The following is a 10,394-nucleotide window of genomic DNA, read 5'->3' on the forward strand; positions in this document are numbered from 1 at the left end:
TCTGAATAATATATTACGGAAAGAAGGTCAAATTCATTAACCGTATAATTTGCCATTTTTCTTCCCGTTCAGTCTGATTACAATCCTTTGTTAATTAGGTTATCGTTCTGAAGCATGCAATCTCGTTTCTTTTCGGGAACCGTAGGATTATGATTCAGAAATTCAGATCCCCCCCTCCTTAATCGAAAATGGAAATCAATGGCTAGGACAAAAACGAACCTGGTTATTAGAGATTAACTTTTTAAAAAATTCATTTCAATTTTACCGTCATAATTGTTTTCCAAAAAACCACTCATCACAATAAATTCATTCAAAAACGAAATTAGATTCAACCTTTTTTTTTTCAATACATTGTAATTTAGCTATCACATTTAATGATAACATTATCATGTCAATTTGAGGTCGATAGTTTAAACTTGCCATTTTTATTAAGCTAAATCTGAGGGGTTGTTGAAGGTAAAAAAAAAAAAAAATTCCAACTTATTTTGATCGTTTTCATCTTCCAACAAACCCTCATGTTTAGTTTAAGATTCTCCTAATAACACTAAATTAAAATTGTTTTTTTTTTTAATCTTTGAAAAGCGGATCCTTAAAACTTGCTATAAAATTCATCGGTAAAACTCGTTGCAAATCTAGCAAGTTTTCTCTCCACTTTTTTCTGGTCAATGCAAGTCTAAGGAGCTCACGTTTACAATACTGTCCTAGTTAAATTAGCGTGTTTGATTTCCATTGTCGTTGTCCCGAAACTCATGGGAAGATAAATGTCCTAAAATGCGGTTTCTAAAGAATCATCAAAATACAATGATTAGATTCCATTAATCACAGCCTATGCTTCAGCAATACGCTGGAAAACCAGCGGCAGAGGGCCCCTCCTCCTTCTCCCATTGTTTTTATTTCATTCACCCACGCGACACCGCAGAAGCCACTACCCTTCTCTCTCACTCTATTTGTACCACGCAAACGAAAGCCTCGTGACAAGATTCACAGAACCTCACAAAGAAACGAGTTTTAGTCCATTTATTCCGTCCAGGCTCATCAAATCCATGACCCTTTTCCGATCCCTTTAGCAATCACACAAATTCACGCCTCCAGGACATTCTTATCATCGATCAGTCTGTTATCCTTTTTGACGGTGGCGAGATTTCTGAGAATGGTAGGTGACTCTCTATCTCTCTCCCTCTTCTGGGTTCGATGCGTTTAATTTTGTTAGATTTGTTCGGAAAGAGAGATTTTTTCGAATAGAAGAGTTGACATGAGTGGGATTGGAGCTCAGGTTGTTGCGTCAGGGTCCAAAGCTAAGTTCAATTGGAGAAGAGCGAAGGATCCTGCTCATCTTGTGATTAGTGATGATAGTAATGGAGATCTTTCCAGAACTAGCAGTAGCTGCTTCTCTTCAATGCCGGATATGGCTGAACGAGACCCTTCGTGCGTGTCATGTACCACTTTCAATATTCTTGCTCCTATTTACAAACGACTAGATCCTCAGGTATATATATCGTTCTCTTTCCAAGGAATCTTAACATTCATATTGTTTTTGTTCTACTTAAACGGTGATATGTTTTGGATTAATTGTCCTGGAGGAGTTGACTGATTCTACTATGTCTGCTTCTCGTGGTCTTAAACAGAATCAGTGCCTCAGAGAAAGTGCCTCCAGATCATTATGGTTGACCAGGAACCAAAGGATTCTGGATTGGTTGCTTTTTGAATCATCATCGATTATGTGCCTCCAGGTAGAAATTTCTCTTCTTTTTTCTTTGGTATTAGGAAATGATCTATTCTTTGGCACTGATTTTATGTTTGGTGGATAGGAATTTTGGGTTGGAAATGAAGAGCTTGTTCAGATGTATGAGGAGAGACTTGGGAATGCAGGGTATCTTCTCTTGAAGCTTGCTCGGACCAACAATCGTGGCGATGGTGAGTGAAATTTCTCTCTCTCAAATGTGAATTCACAAGCATTGGATTTATGGAGCATCTGGTGCGAGTTCTAATTCAGTTTGATCAGACTCATGAATGATCTTTCTTACGTTAATTTCTGGTTAGTTGTTGACCATTGTAAACTCAAAGCTGGGCGGTCTACTGCTTAAGCAATCATCTGAGTTATATGTTGAGTATTCTAGGCTGCCCGCTTATTATGATCTGGTAAATTTCTGGTTAATTCATTTTGCTTAATGCCAACGATTTCTTCTTCCTTCCTCCACTTGTTGGTGTGGAATATTGTTGCATGCTCAAATATCTATTTAGCCTAATTGTTTCTTTTAAACTTTACAAAACCTCATTATTGTTCCAAAGAATTCTTGTGATCTTTAGTTCTTTACAATAATGATAAGTTGTCCAGACTGCAAAATAGTAGGTTTTGTTCATGGAGGGCTATCTTTAAACTGTTTGTGGCTGGCAGTTGGAGATTTTTTTCATAATCTGAGATAAAATCTTTTCCAAGTGAATTTGTTGTTCTAATGCTTCAAACTCAAAATTCATATTTCTGTGTATCAGGTCTTCTGACTGCTATACGCAAGGACTATCTTAGAGTTGTGAACTATCGAGAGCTGCTTTTCAACGATTTTGGTGACCGTGTTGCTCAGTTAATACATGTTGAGTCAGTTGTCCCCTCTTCACAGAGTCAGAAGGGATGTTTTCACCAAGAGTTTCTGATTGTCAATACACATTTGTTGTTTCCTCATGATTCAAGTCTGTCTGTAGTGAGATTGCATCAGGTATGAAATTGCTCTGCAATGCCATAAACTTATTTTCTTCATGAATTGGCTTCACAGCTTCCTTGCATTAATTCCCAAACCTCACTTTTTGTTTATTATTAGGTTTACCAAATATTGCAAAATGTTGAATTGTATCAGAAAGAAAACAAGCTTGAACCCATGCCTATTATACTCTGCGGGTGAGTTAATGATTTGATATCCATATTTCCTTTTATGTTGCAAGATGAATCCCCTACATTTAGTATTGAATTGAACTTCCAATCTTCATTGTCTATATTTGTAGTGACTGGAACGGAAGCAAGCGGGGGCATGTGTACAAGTTCCTTAGGTCACAAGGATTTATATCTTCATATGATATTGCTCATCAATATACTGACAGTGATGCAGATGCCCACAAGGTTGATAACTTGCAATTACTGTTTCAATAATCTGCTTTCCAGCATAGAATGCATAACATTAACAGATCCTTTTTTTCCCCGTTGATCTCTGCAGTGGGTTAGCCACAGGAATCATAGGGGAAATATATGTGGTGTTGACTTCATTTGGCTTTGCAATCCTAACAAAGCACGAAAACCCTTGAAGACAAGTTGGGCTGAAGCTCTATTTAGTATAATAAAGGTGATTACAGACCATTATTATATCTTTTATTTGTATTTTAATATCCAATTAACTTGTTTAACTTGAAGACTAGATATTCAACTGAAGCTATCTAGGAAGAACATGTAACAAGTGTTAAATAAGCTTCTTATTATGTTTGTTAGAGGAAGTTTAGTAGAATCTGCTTTCTGGCTTAGAACCCTACGGATAGCTGAAGCATTAAACGAGAGAGTTGATATTCCTCTTCTTTTATCATTGTTATGATAATATGGATATTTGCTACCATATCAACTTTTCATCTAATACTTGGTTTTTTTTCTTCTTTTGGATTTTAGTGCCAATTAAGAAAAGCTTCATTGTCAGAAGATGATGCATTTGCCTTTTTGAAAGGTGACAACTGTAATGATTTTGTCACATTCTGTAGTTTCTCTGATGCTCTTCGTCAGGTATGTTGTTATCTTTTGATAACTGAGCATATAATTTTGTTCAGGCCAATATATATATGTTTTTTAAAGAAAGAACATGTAATTTTCCAATGAGATAGACTCATACTGTCAAATGTATGATTGCAGGTGAAGTTAATTGGTGTGCCTCATGGATTATGCTTCCAAGAGTTAAAGGATCTATGGGCTGAAGCAGACATTGATGGAAGAGGTGTCCTTGACTTTGAAAAATTCAAGGTATACTGAATCTTATTTTCTGGATTACATCTTGTCTTCATAATATTGAAATTCGTCTGGTCAAAATCTGTGATTTTGCAAGCGTGCTGATCGAAGTAAATATTAGTATCCCAATATGGCAATATATACAGATCCTGCTCAATTTTGCAAACCCACTTGCTTTATTTGTTCTAAAATAACATCAACATGGGATTTAATTGACATTGCAGCAGAAGATTTGGAATTCTACATGGTCAGATAACATGTTGGAAAGTCATAGTAATGGGTGTCTGGAGGATGGAAACACAGAATCTGACGACAAAGCCATGGGCTTCAAGGTGAAGAAAGCTGTTCTGTTTCCCCATGAAGTGGAGAAAGGGTTGTGGCCTGATGACTACTCTCTTTCTGATCACGCCTGTCTTACAGTTGATTTTTCACCGGCAAGAATGCACTGTTCCAGGTTGCAAAACTGAACCTAGCTTCTTGTCTGCGCCACAGATCGTTCAAGAAAACATGTTTGTATGAATGGAAACAGATGTATAGCCTGTAAGAAGACGCTCTCTATGCTGCCCTGCATGCATATTTGTTTGGAGTCAGCTTTGTGCAGAAGATATATATATAGCCAATTTTGTCTTGGTTCATGCCAACTTTTTCAGGCCATGGAAGAACTGTGTATAGGTATTTTTATTTGTAATACAAAATGTATTCACAAGCTGGAATTAGTTCCTGCCTACTTCCTTTGAACTTACTGCAATTGCTCAGCTCAATTATGTGCCTAAAGGTGAAATTCTAAAGTTTCCTTCTAGTTATCTTTAATCTGGAAGAAACGTTAGGCCATATATATATATATATATATAATCTGGTAGAATAAATCGTAAAATTGGTGCAATTGGAAGTGAGCATAACCCTGGCTGTTGACTAGTGTATAAGAAGTTCCTTCCCCTTGGTCCTTGCTTTGCTTGGTGGAGTTGGGCTTAACAGGCATGGCCTAGCACGTCATTTATCAGTGACAGTGAGTTCTCTCAATACTGCAAGCGTGCCACGCTTCGCGACCTCTCTGCGTTTTATTATTCTTTTTCACAAAAAGATAAAAAATCAATATTGGGGTGAGAGAGGCTCGAGCTCTCGACCTCAGGATTACTCAACGAAGCTACGAGACTACGAGCTAGCCCACTGCGCCACCGCCTCGCTGTTGAACGTCCACGAATATTTAATATTTAAACAATTTATTTTAGGACAAACATGCTATGTTGATAAGAATATCATATTTGATGAAAATAAAGTGTACCTCATACACAAACACACATCCTTATTTATTAATGATGTCGATCTCTTAATATTTTTATAGATATTATAATTTTGATATTTTAAATAACATACTACTTTTTTTTCCCTCCCTTTTTTGCTAACAAATAACATACCAACACTTGAATTACAATACAAACGAGCAGGATTCTTTCTCGGGCCATTCTTCTAATCTTATGCCTCCATGATTACAGAAAAATAATGGAACCAGGAAAAGAATGCGCCCTCGAATTTCTTCATTTTGGGTGGCTCTAGAATTTGATTCTTCTCCTCCACTAGGAATAATTTTCTTTTTCCTTTTAAATTAAGAAACAGTTAGATTCTACTCCTGGCCGGCATTAAAAGAAAGAAAAAATAAAATAAAATATTTTCCCTGTACATATACGTACATGTAATCTGCTTTTGTTGTTCTCTACTGACTAGTATATATATAGGAGAATCATTAGCGGTTAGCACGGCTAATAATAAGAATATATTTGTAATTTGTGAGCCCTATATATAATAATAATAATAACTGAAACACACCAGAATCGAGACCCGACTTGGAACAAGGCAGCGAAATAATGTCAAAGGAGCCATTAATAGAGGGCTTCTGGTTCTGCTAAAAAAGAAGCTTCGTGGAGACTACAACATTCTCTAGTTCCTTTCGTATTTAGTGATGATGCAGTTACAAAACAAGGTCATCGATTAATATATTAAATATCAAGGCATGCGACCCAGACACCTAGATCCCTACCTAGTTCCTGCATAGATCCCTAGCTATATAGCTATATATATAGAGTACTTTAGATGCCTGCTTCATGTTAGAATTCAGAGTTCCCTAACTAGGTTTTGGCCTCCCACATGCCAAGGAATATATGCAAACCTAGTTCCAGAGGGAGGCCCAAGCTAAGCTGCGTCAAATTTCTTCACTGAAACGAAATATACATTCGAGTATATATGCGTGTGTCTGTATATGTGAGCCTTGGTGGACCAGTACGAGAGGTTTAGTTCTCTGGTTCATAAGCACGTGCGAGTTAGGTTAGGGTTTTCTTGGGGACGAAGGAGAGAGACATGGGGTTTTGTTTTTCTGTATGAAAGAGTGTGTTGTACTTGTATGTAGGGGATAATATATATGGTCCTTGTTTGGCTGCATGCTGTGAGTATTGGTCCCTGGAGGAGGGATGATAAATGAGGGTGTTGCGATGAATTCAATTTATAAATATTTGTGGTTAGATCTGGCCATCCCCTTAGCCGAACTTCACAGAGTTTCAGTCACTTTTGGGGATCGCTTCCCTTCTCTAGGTCACACACACACACACACACACACACACACACCTCTCTCTCTCTCTCTCTCTCTCTCTGTGGTCCTCCGTGCCTACTTTTGTTTCATTTTCCATATACCCCGTAATCAGTTTTTAATTACTTTACCAAAATTAAGAAATGATAGTTAATTCATTAAATGTGTTTAGAATGATACCTGTATTATTAAAAATAGGAAGAGAGAAATGGACAATATATAATGACCCATAAAATTAATTTATAATAGGAGTAAAATTGAAAAATAATAATAGATGACCCTTCATATATCTTAAATTAAAAATCAAATAAAGATACTCTATAAGGGGCATAGGAGAAAGTATATGCAAATATAGATATGGTCCTCTATATGTTTAAAATATATTTCACGATTCTAGCTAGTTACTTTGTGTTTGTGTGTGAAAATATTAATATATAGAGAAGCAGGGTGGGGGAGAAGAGATGTGGACCTATAATGAAGAACCTCGATAAACGGTAAATACCCAAAAATTTCAGCTCGCAAAGTTCACATAAATTAGTCAAGTTTTTATATATGTGGTTAGAATTAATGCTTAAATATAAAATTTTGAGATGAGGCTGCTAGAGAAGCTTCGTACAGAGAAGCTACAACATTCTCTAGTTCCTTTCGTATTTAGTACTGCCGAAGTAACAGGACAGAAAAACGGACAACAAGGATCATTAAACACTAGTAAATATATTCAGACATGCGAGATACCTAGCCACCTACCTACCGACCTTTGTATATACTTTAGATGTTAGAACTCCTTTTTTTTTTTTTTAAACTTAACCAGGCGAAGGGGGGGGGTGTGTGTGTGTAGAACCCTAGGTACAGATGGATTTGTTGACTAAAGCAGATATAACAATGTATGTGTTTTCATTCACTTAACGAAATGTAAAGAGTACAACGATCCGTTTCAGAGTGGACCATTACAAGAAGAATACGTCTCTGGAAAAAGCACATGTGAGAAGAGTTGGAAGTAATCATGCGAGTTAGGTTAAGATTTTTGTTGGAGACGAAGGAGACGTGAGCTCTGTATTTCTCTTTCTGTAGGGATGGTCCTTCTTTGGCTGCATGCATGCAGTGATGGTCCTGGAAAGGGACAATAAATGAGCCTCTCTGTGCGTGAATGGATCTCAGAGATGATCCCTTAACCATACTTCACAGAGTTCCAGTCACTTTTGGGATGGCTTCCCTTCTCTAGGGCACCCCCACCTCTCTCTCTGGTCCTGCAATATAATTATATCTCTGTGTGTGTAACCCTATACACTGATATGAGATAAGGTATAGCCTGTGTGTCTGGATGTGTCTGCATGCGTAATAAAACTTTGATCCAAATCCTCAAGTACAGAGACAAGATTAATGGTAAAGATAATGTTCTGTGTGAAGAAAATGAAAGAGTTAGAAGTTGAGGGGCATGGATTGTCAGCAGAAGTGGAAAGTGAAGGGGCAGAATTACATGATTAGAGATAGGAGGTGGGGGACCAATTAATATATCCATAATCATGATTGCAAGTTATGAAATGAAGAAGGTGGTAAAATTAAAAGAGATGAGGTGAAATTGAGTGGTCCATGGAATAGATATAAATAGAAAAAAATGAGAATGATATGGATGGGTCACTGATGCGCCATAGGCATGCGTTGCGTCCAAAGTTGAACAGTAAATAGGAAGCAAAAAAGTTGAACCCATACATTGTGTTCACACTTTCACGACCAAGTGTGTGTTATTGGTTTTTGTTATTATTATGAATTAAATTCAAAAAATGGATGATATTGTATTCATTCAGACTCCGTCCCTATCACCGCTTAATTAGCCCTAACCTCTACTTCGTAGGGTGGGGACTCCACCAGCTTTCATCATTATCCTTTTCTCACGCACATTATATATAAGATATATATATATATATATCTTTGCCCTAACCACTCAGAAGCAGTAGCCTGTACTAACACGGCATTTAGATTTACGTTTTTTTTTTAAAAAAAAAGTGGTTCAAATTTTAGAAAGATTGAATTATTTGTGGAATAAAAAACTAAACTGTTTGTTTTATAACATACCTAAATTTTTACACCCGGCAAAATGCGGGGAAGTAATACTCAAAAACGGTATTTCACGTTCTTCAAGATCAATAGGATATGCAAAATAAGTTTTATTCATATTTTATGTATAATGCCCCAACATACACCAACAACATTCTTATGACATTAGCAATAAATGCGGTTTATTATAAATTTTTATAGTGTGTTATATTGATTTATTTATAGACAAGATATTGGCTCATGCTTCTTCGCATAGCATGCGGTTTAGATGAAAGCGCAATATATTTATGACTTGTAAGTAGATGACAGTGGATTTGAATTTGATAAGTGATTAAATATATTCGCTCATGAATACTTCATATAATATAATATCATCAGTATTAAATTTTTGGAGGGATCATCACAAGTAGGAACATTCTTATCGGTGGCGAAGCTAGGACTTGGAATAAGAGGATGCAAAATATTTTAATTTTAAAATTAATAATTTTAAAAGAATTAAATAATTAAAAAATAATCATACTAAAACTAAAATTGTAATAACATATATAAATAGATCGATCATTATTTTTTTACAAAATTCTATTAATCATGTTAATAATATTTATGTCAATATGCTCTTCATCTTTATCTTGATCATTAAATATTATATATCTAATAATTTTTTAGCTCAAATATTTTTATTTAGTCTAAAGAATGCCAAATATCAACAATAAGGAATGTTAAAGTTGTAAAATTACATGCCCTACTTGTTAATTTTTTTCCAAAATGAAGGGCTGCATTGCCTGCACTCACTACAATGTGGCTCTGCCATTGATTCTGATCATATTGATTGTTTTGAATTTTTTAAAGAAATATATCTTGATAACTTTCAAGTATCGATGAAATTCAATAGCTATAAGTGGGACACTGATTAAGTGTATACGTAAGATGCTAAAGGAATCCAAATCTGATGAAACTTCTTCCACATTATATGTGTGTGAGTGTGAAAAGAGTATTAGATATATAATACAGTTACTCTTTAATTATTTATTTCTTTTCCAATGGAAGCAAAATAAGTTCAAGTTACGGATGAATTCTCTCGAGTTTTCTCTCTTTACTCTTCCCTTTCAGGTTTTCCCTACTGCTATAACTTTGAAGACACTGCTATTATACGTATCAATAACTATTAATCCTATAAGCTGTAACAAACAAAGCAAACAAATAATTTAATGAATTAGCACCGTACATCAGAGAAGTTAACAAATAGTTAACTCAAATTAACTTGAGAAATAAATTAAGATGAATAAGAAAAGCATCGGAATAAAATTTTAATTACAAGCTAGTCTTTAGCAAGGAAAGTTAAGTAGATGTGGATGAAGATTGAATATTATTATAGGTCAATGGTAAAGAAAAAACAGTAGCTATATTTTTTGGTTATTTGTGAATTACACAGCAACGATTTCTAAATATAAAAAAAAGGAATCTTCAAGGTTTAATACTACCGAAGAATTCCATCGTGTTAAACATGGTATATTGTTTCGATGCTTCTGAACTTCCAACATTAATTCAATGGAGGGTGGAGAAATTTGTGATGAAAATTCAATAAAATAACTTATAAATAAGATAAAAAATCTTCTCTCTATGCTGTAAATAGGACCAGAGGGAGTATCTCTCAGCTTCATACGTCCCTCTTTTTTGGAGGCTATTTTTTATCCACTAATTAAGTTGGCCTGTGAGTGCCTCAGTGTGTGGGGTGGTGTTTGTGTTAGTGTTGTGGTGTGTGTTCCCTCTCCTTGTAGTGACTTGCAA

At 35.6% G+C, this 10,394-nt stretch overlaps 1 protein-coding gene across 2 annotated transcripts; it reads left to right on the forward strand.

The window, feature by feature from the left end:
- The first annotated feature begins 855 nt into the window (after positions 1–855).
- LOC129299019 (uncharacterized calcium-binding protein At1g02270-like) lies at positions 856–4,776 on the forward strand. 2 transcript variants are annotated; one of them, XM_054937464.1, is made up of 11 exons: positions 856–1,153; positions 1,274–1,486; positions 1,626–1,730; positions 1,809–1,914; positions 2,491–2,711; positions 2,814–2,890; positions 2,995–3,109; positions 3,204–3,329; positions 3,644–3,754; positions 3,881–3,988; positions 4,201–4,776. In XM_054937464.1, the coding sequence occupies exons 1-11, from the start codon at positions 1,151–1,153 to the stop codon at positions 4,438–4,440; spliced, it is 1,425 nt and encodes a 474-aa protein (XP_054793439.1). In that variant the 5' UTR covers positions 856–1,150; the 3' UTR covers positions 4,441–4,776. The 2 variants fall into 2 exon arrangements, with proteins under 2 accessions (XP_054793439.1, XP_054793438.1); XM_054937463.1 differs by having other exon boundaries at positions 864–1,153; positions 4,198–4,776.
- The last annotated feature ends 5,618 nt before the right edge of the window (positions 4,777–10,394 follow it).

Source organism: Prosopis cineraria, unplaced genomic scaffold (assembly GCF_029017545.1).
Source record: "Prosopis cineraria cultivar Desert tree isolate PC_DT_omini unplaced genomic scaffold, ASM2901754v1 PC1001, whole genome shotgun sequence".
NCBI classification, from domain to species: Eukaryota; Viridiplantae; Streptophyta; class Magnoliopsida; order Fabales; family Fabaceae; genus Prosopis; species Prosopis cineraria.

Coding starts and splice junctions, on each gene's coding strand:
- LOC129299019 (XM_054937463.1), top strand. Junction 1,731..1,808: donor CATCGATTATGTGCCTCCAG/GTAGAAATTTCT, acceptor TTTGGTGGATAG/GAATTTTGGGTTGGAAATGA. Junction 1,915..2,490: donor GACCAACAATCGTGGCGATG/GTGAGTGAAATT, acceptor TCTGTGTATCAG/GTCTTCTGACTGCTATACGC.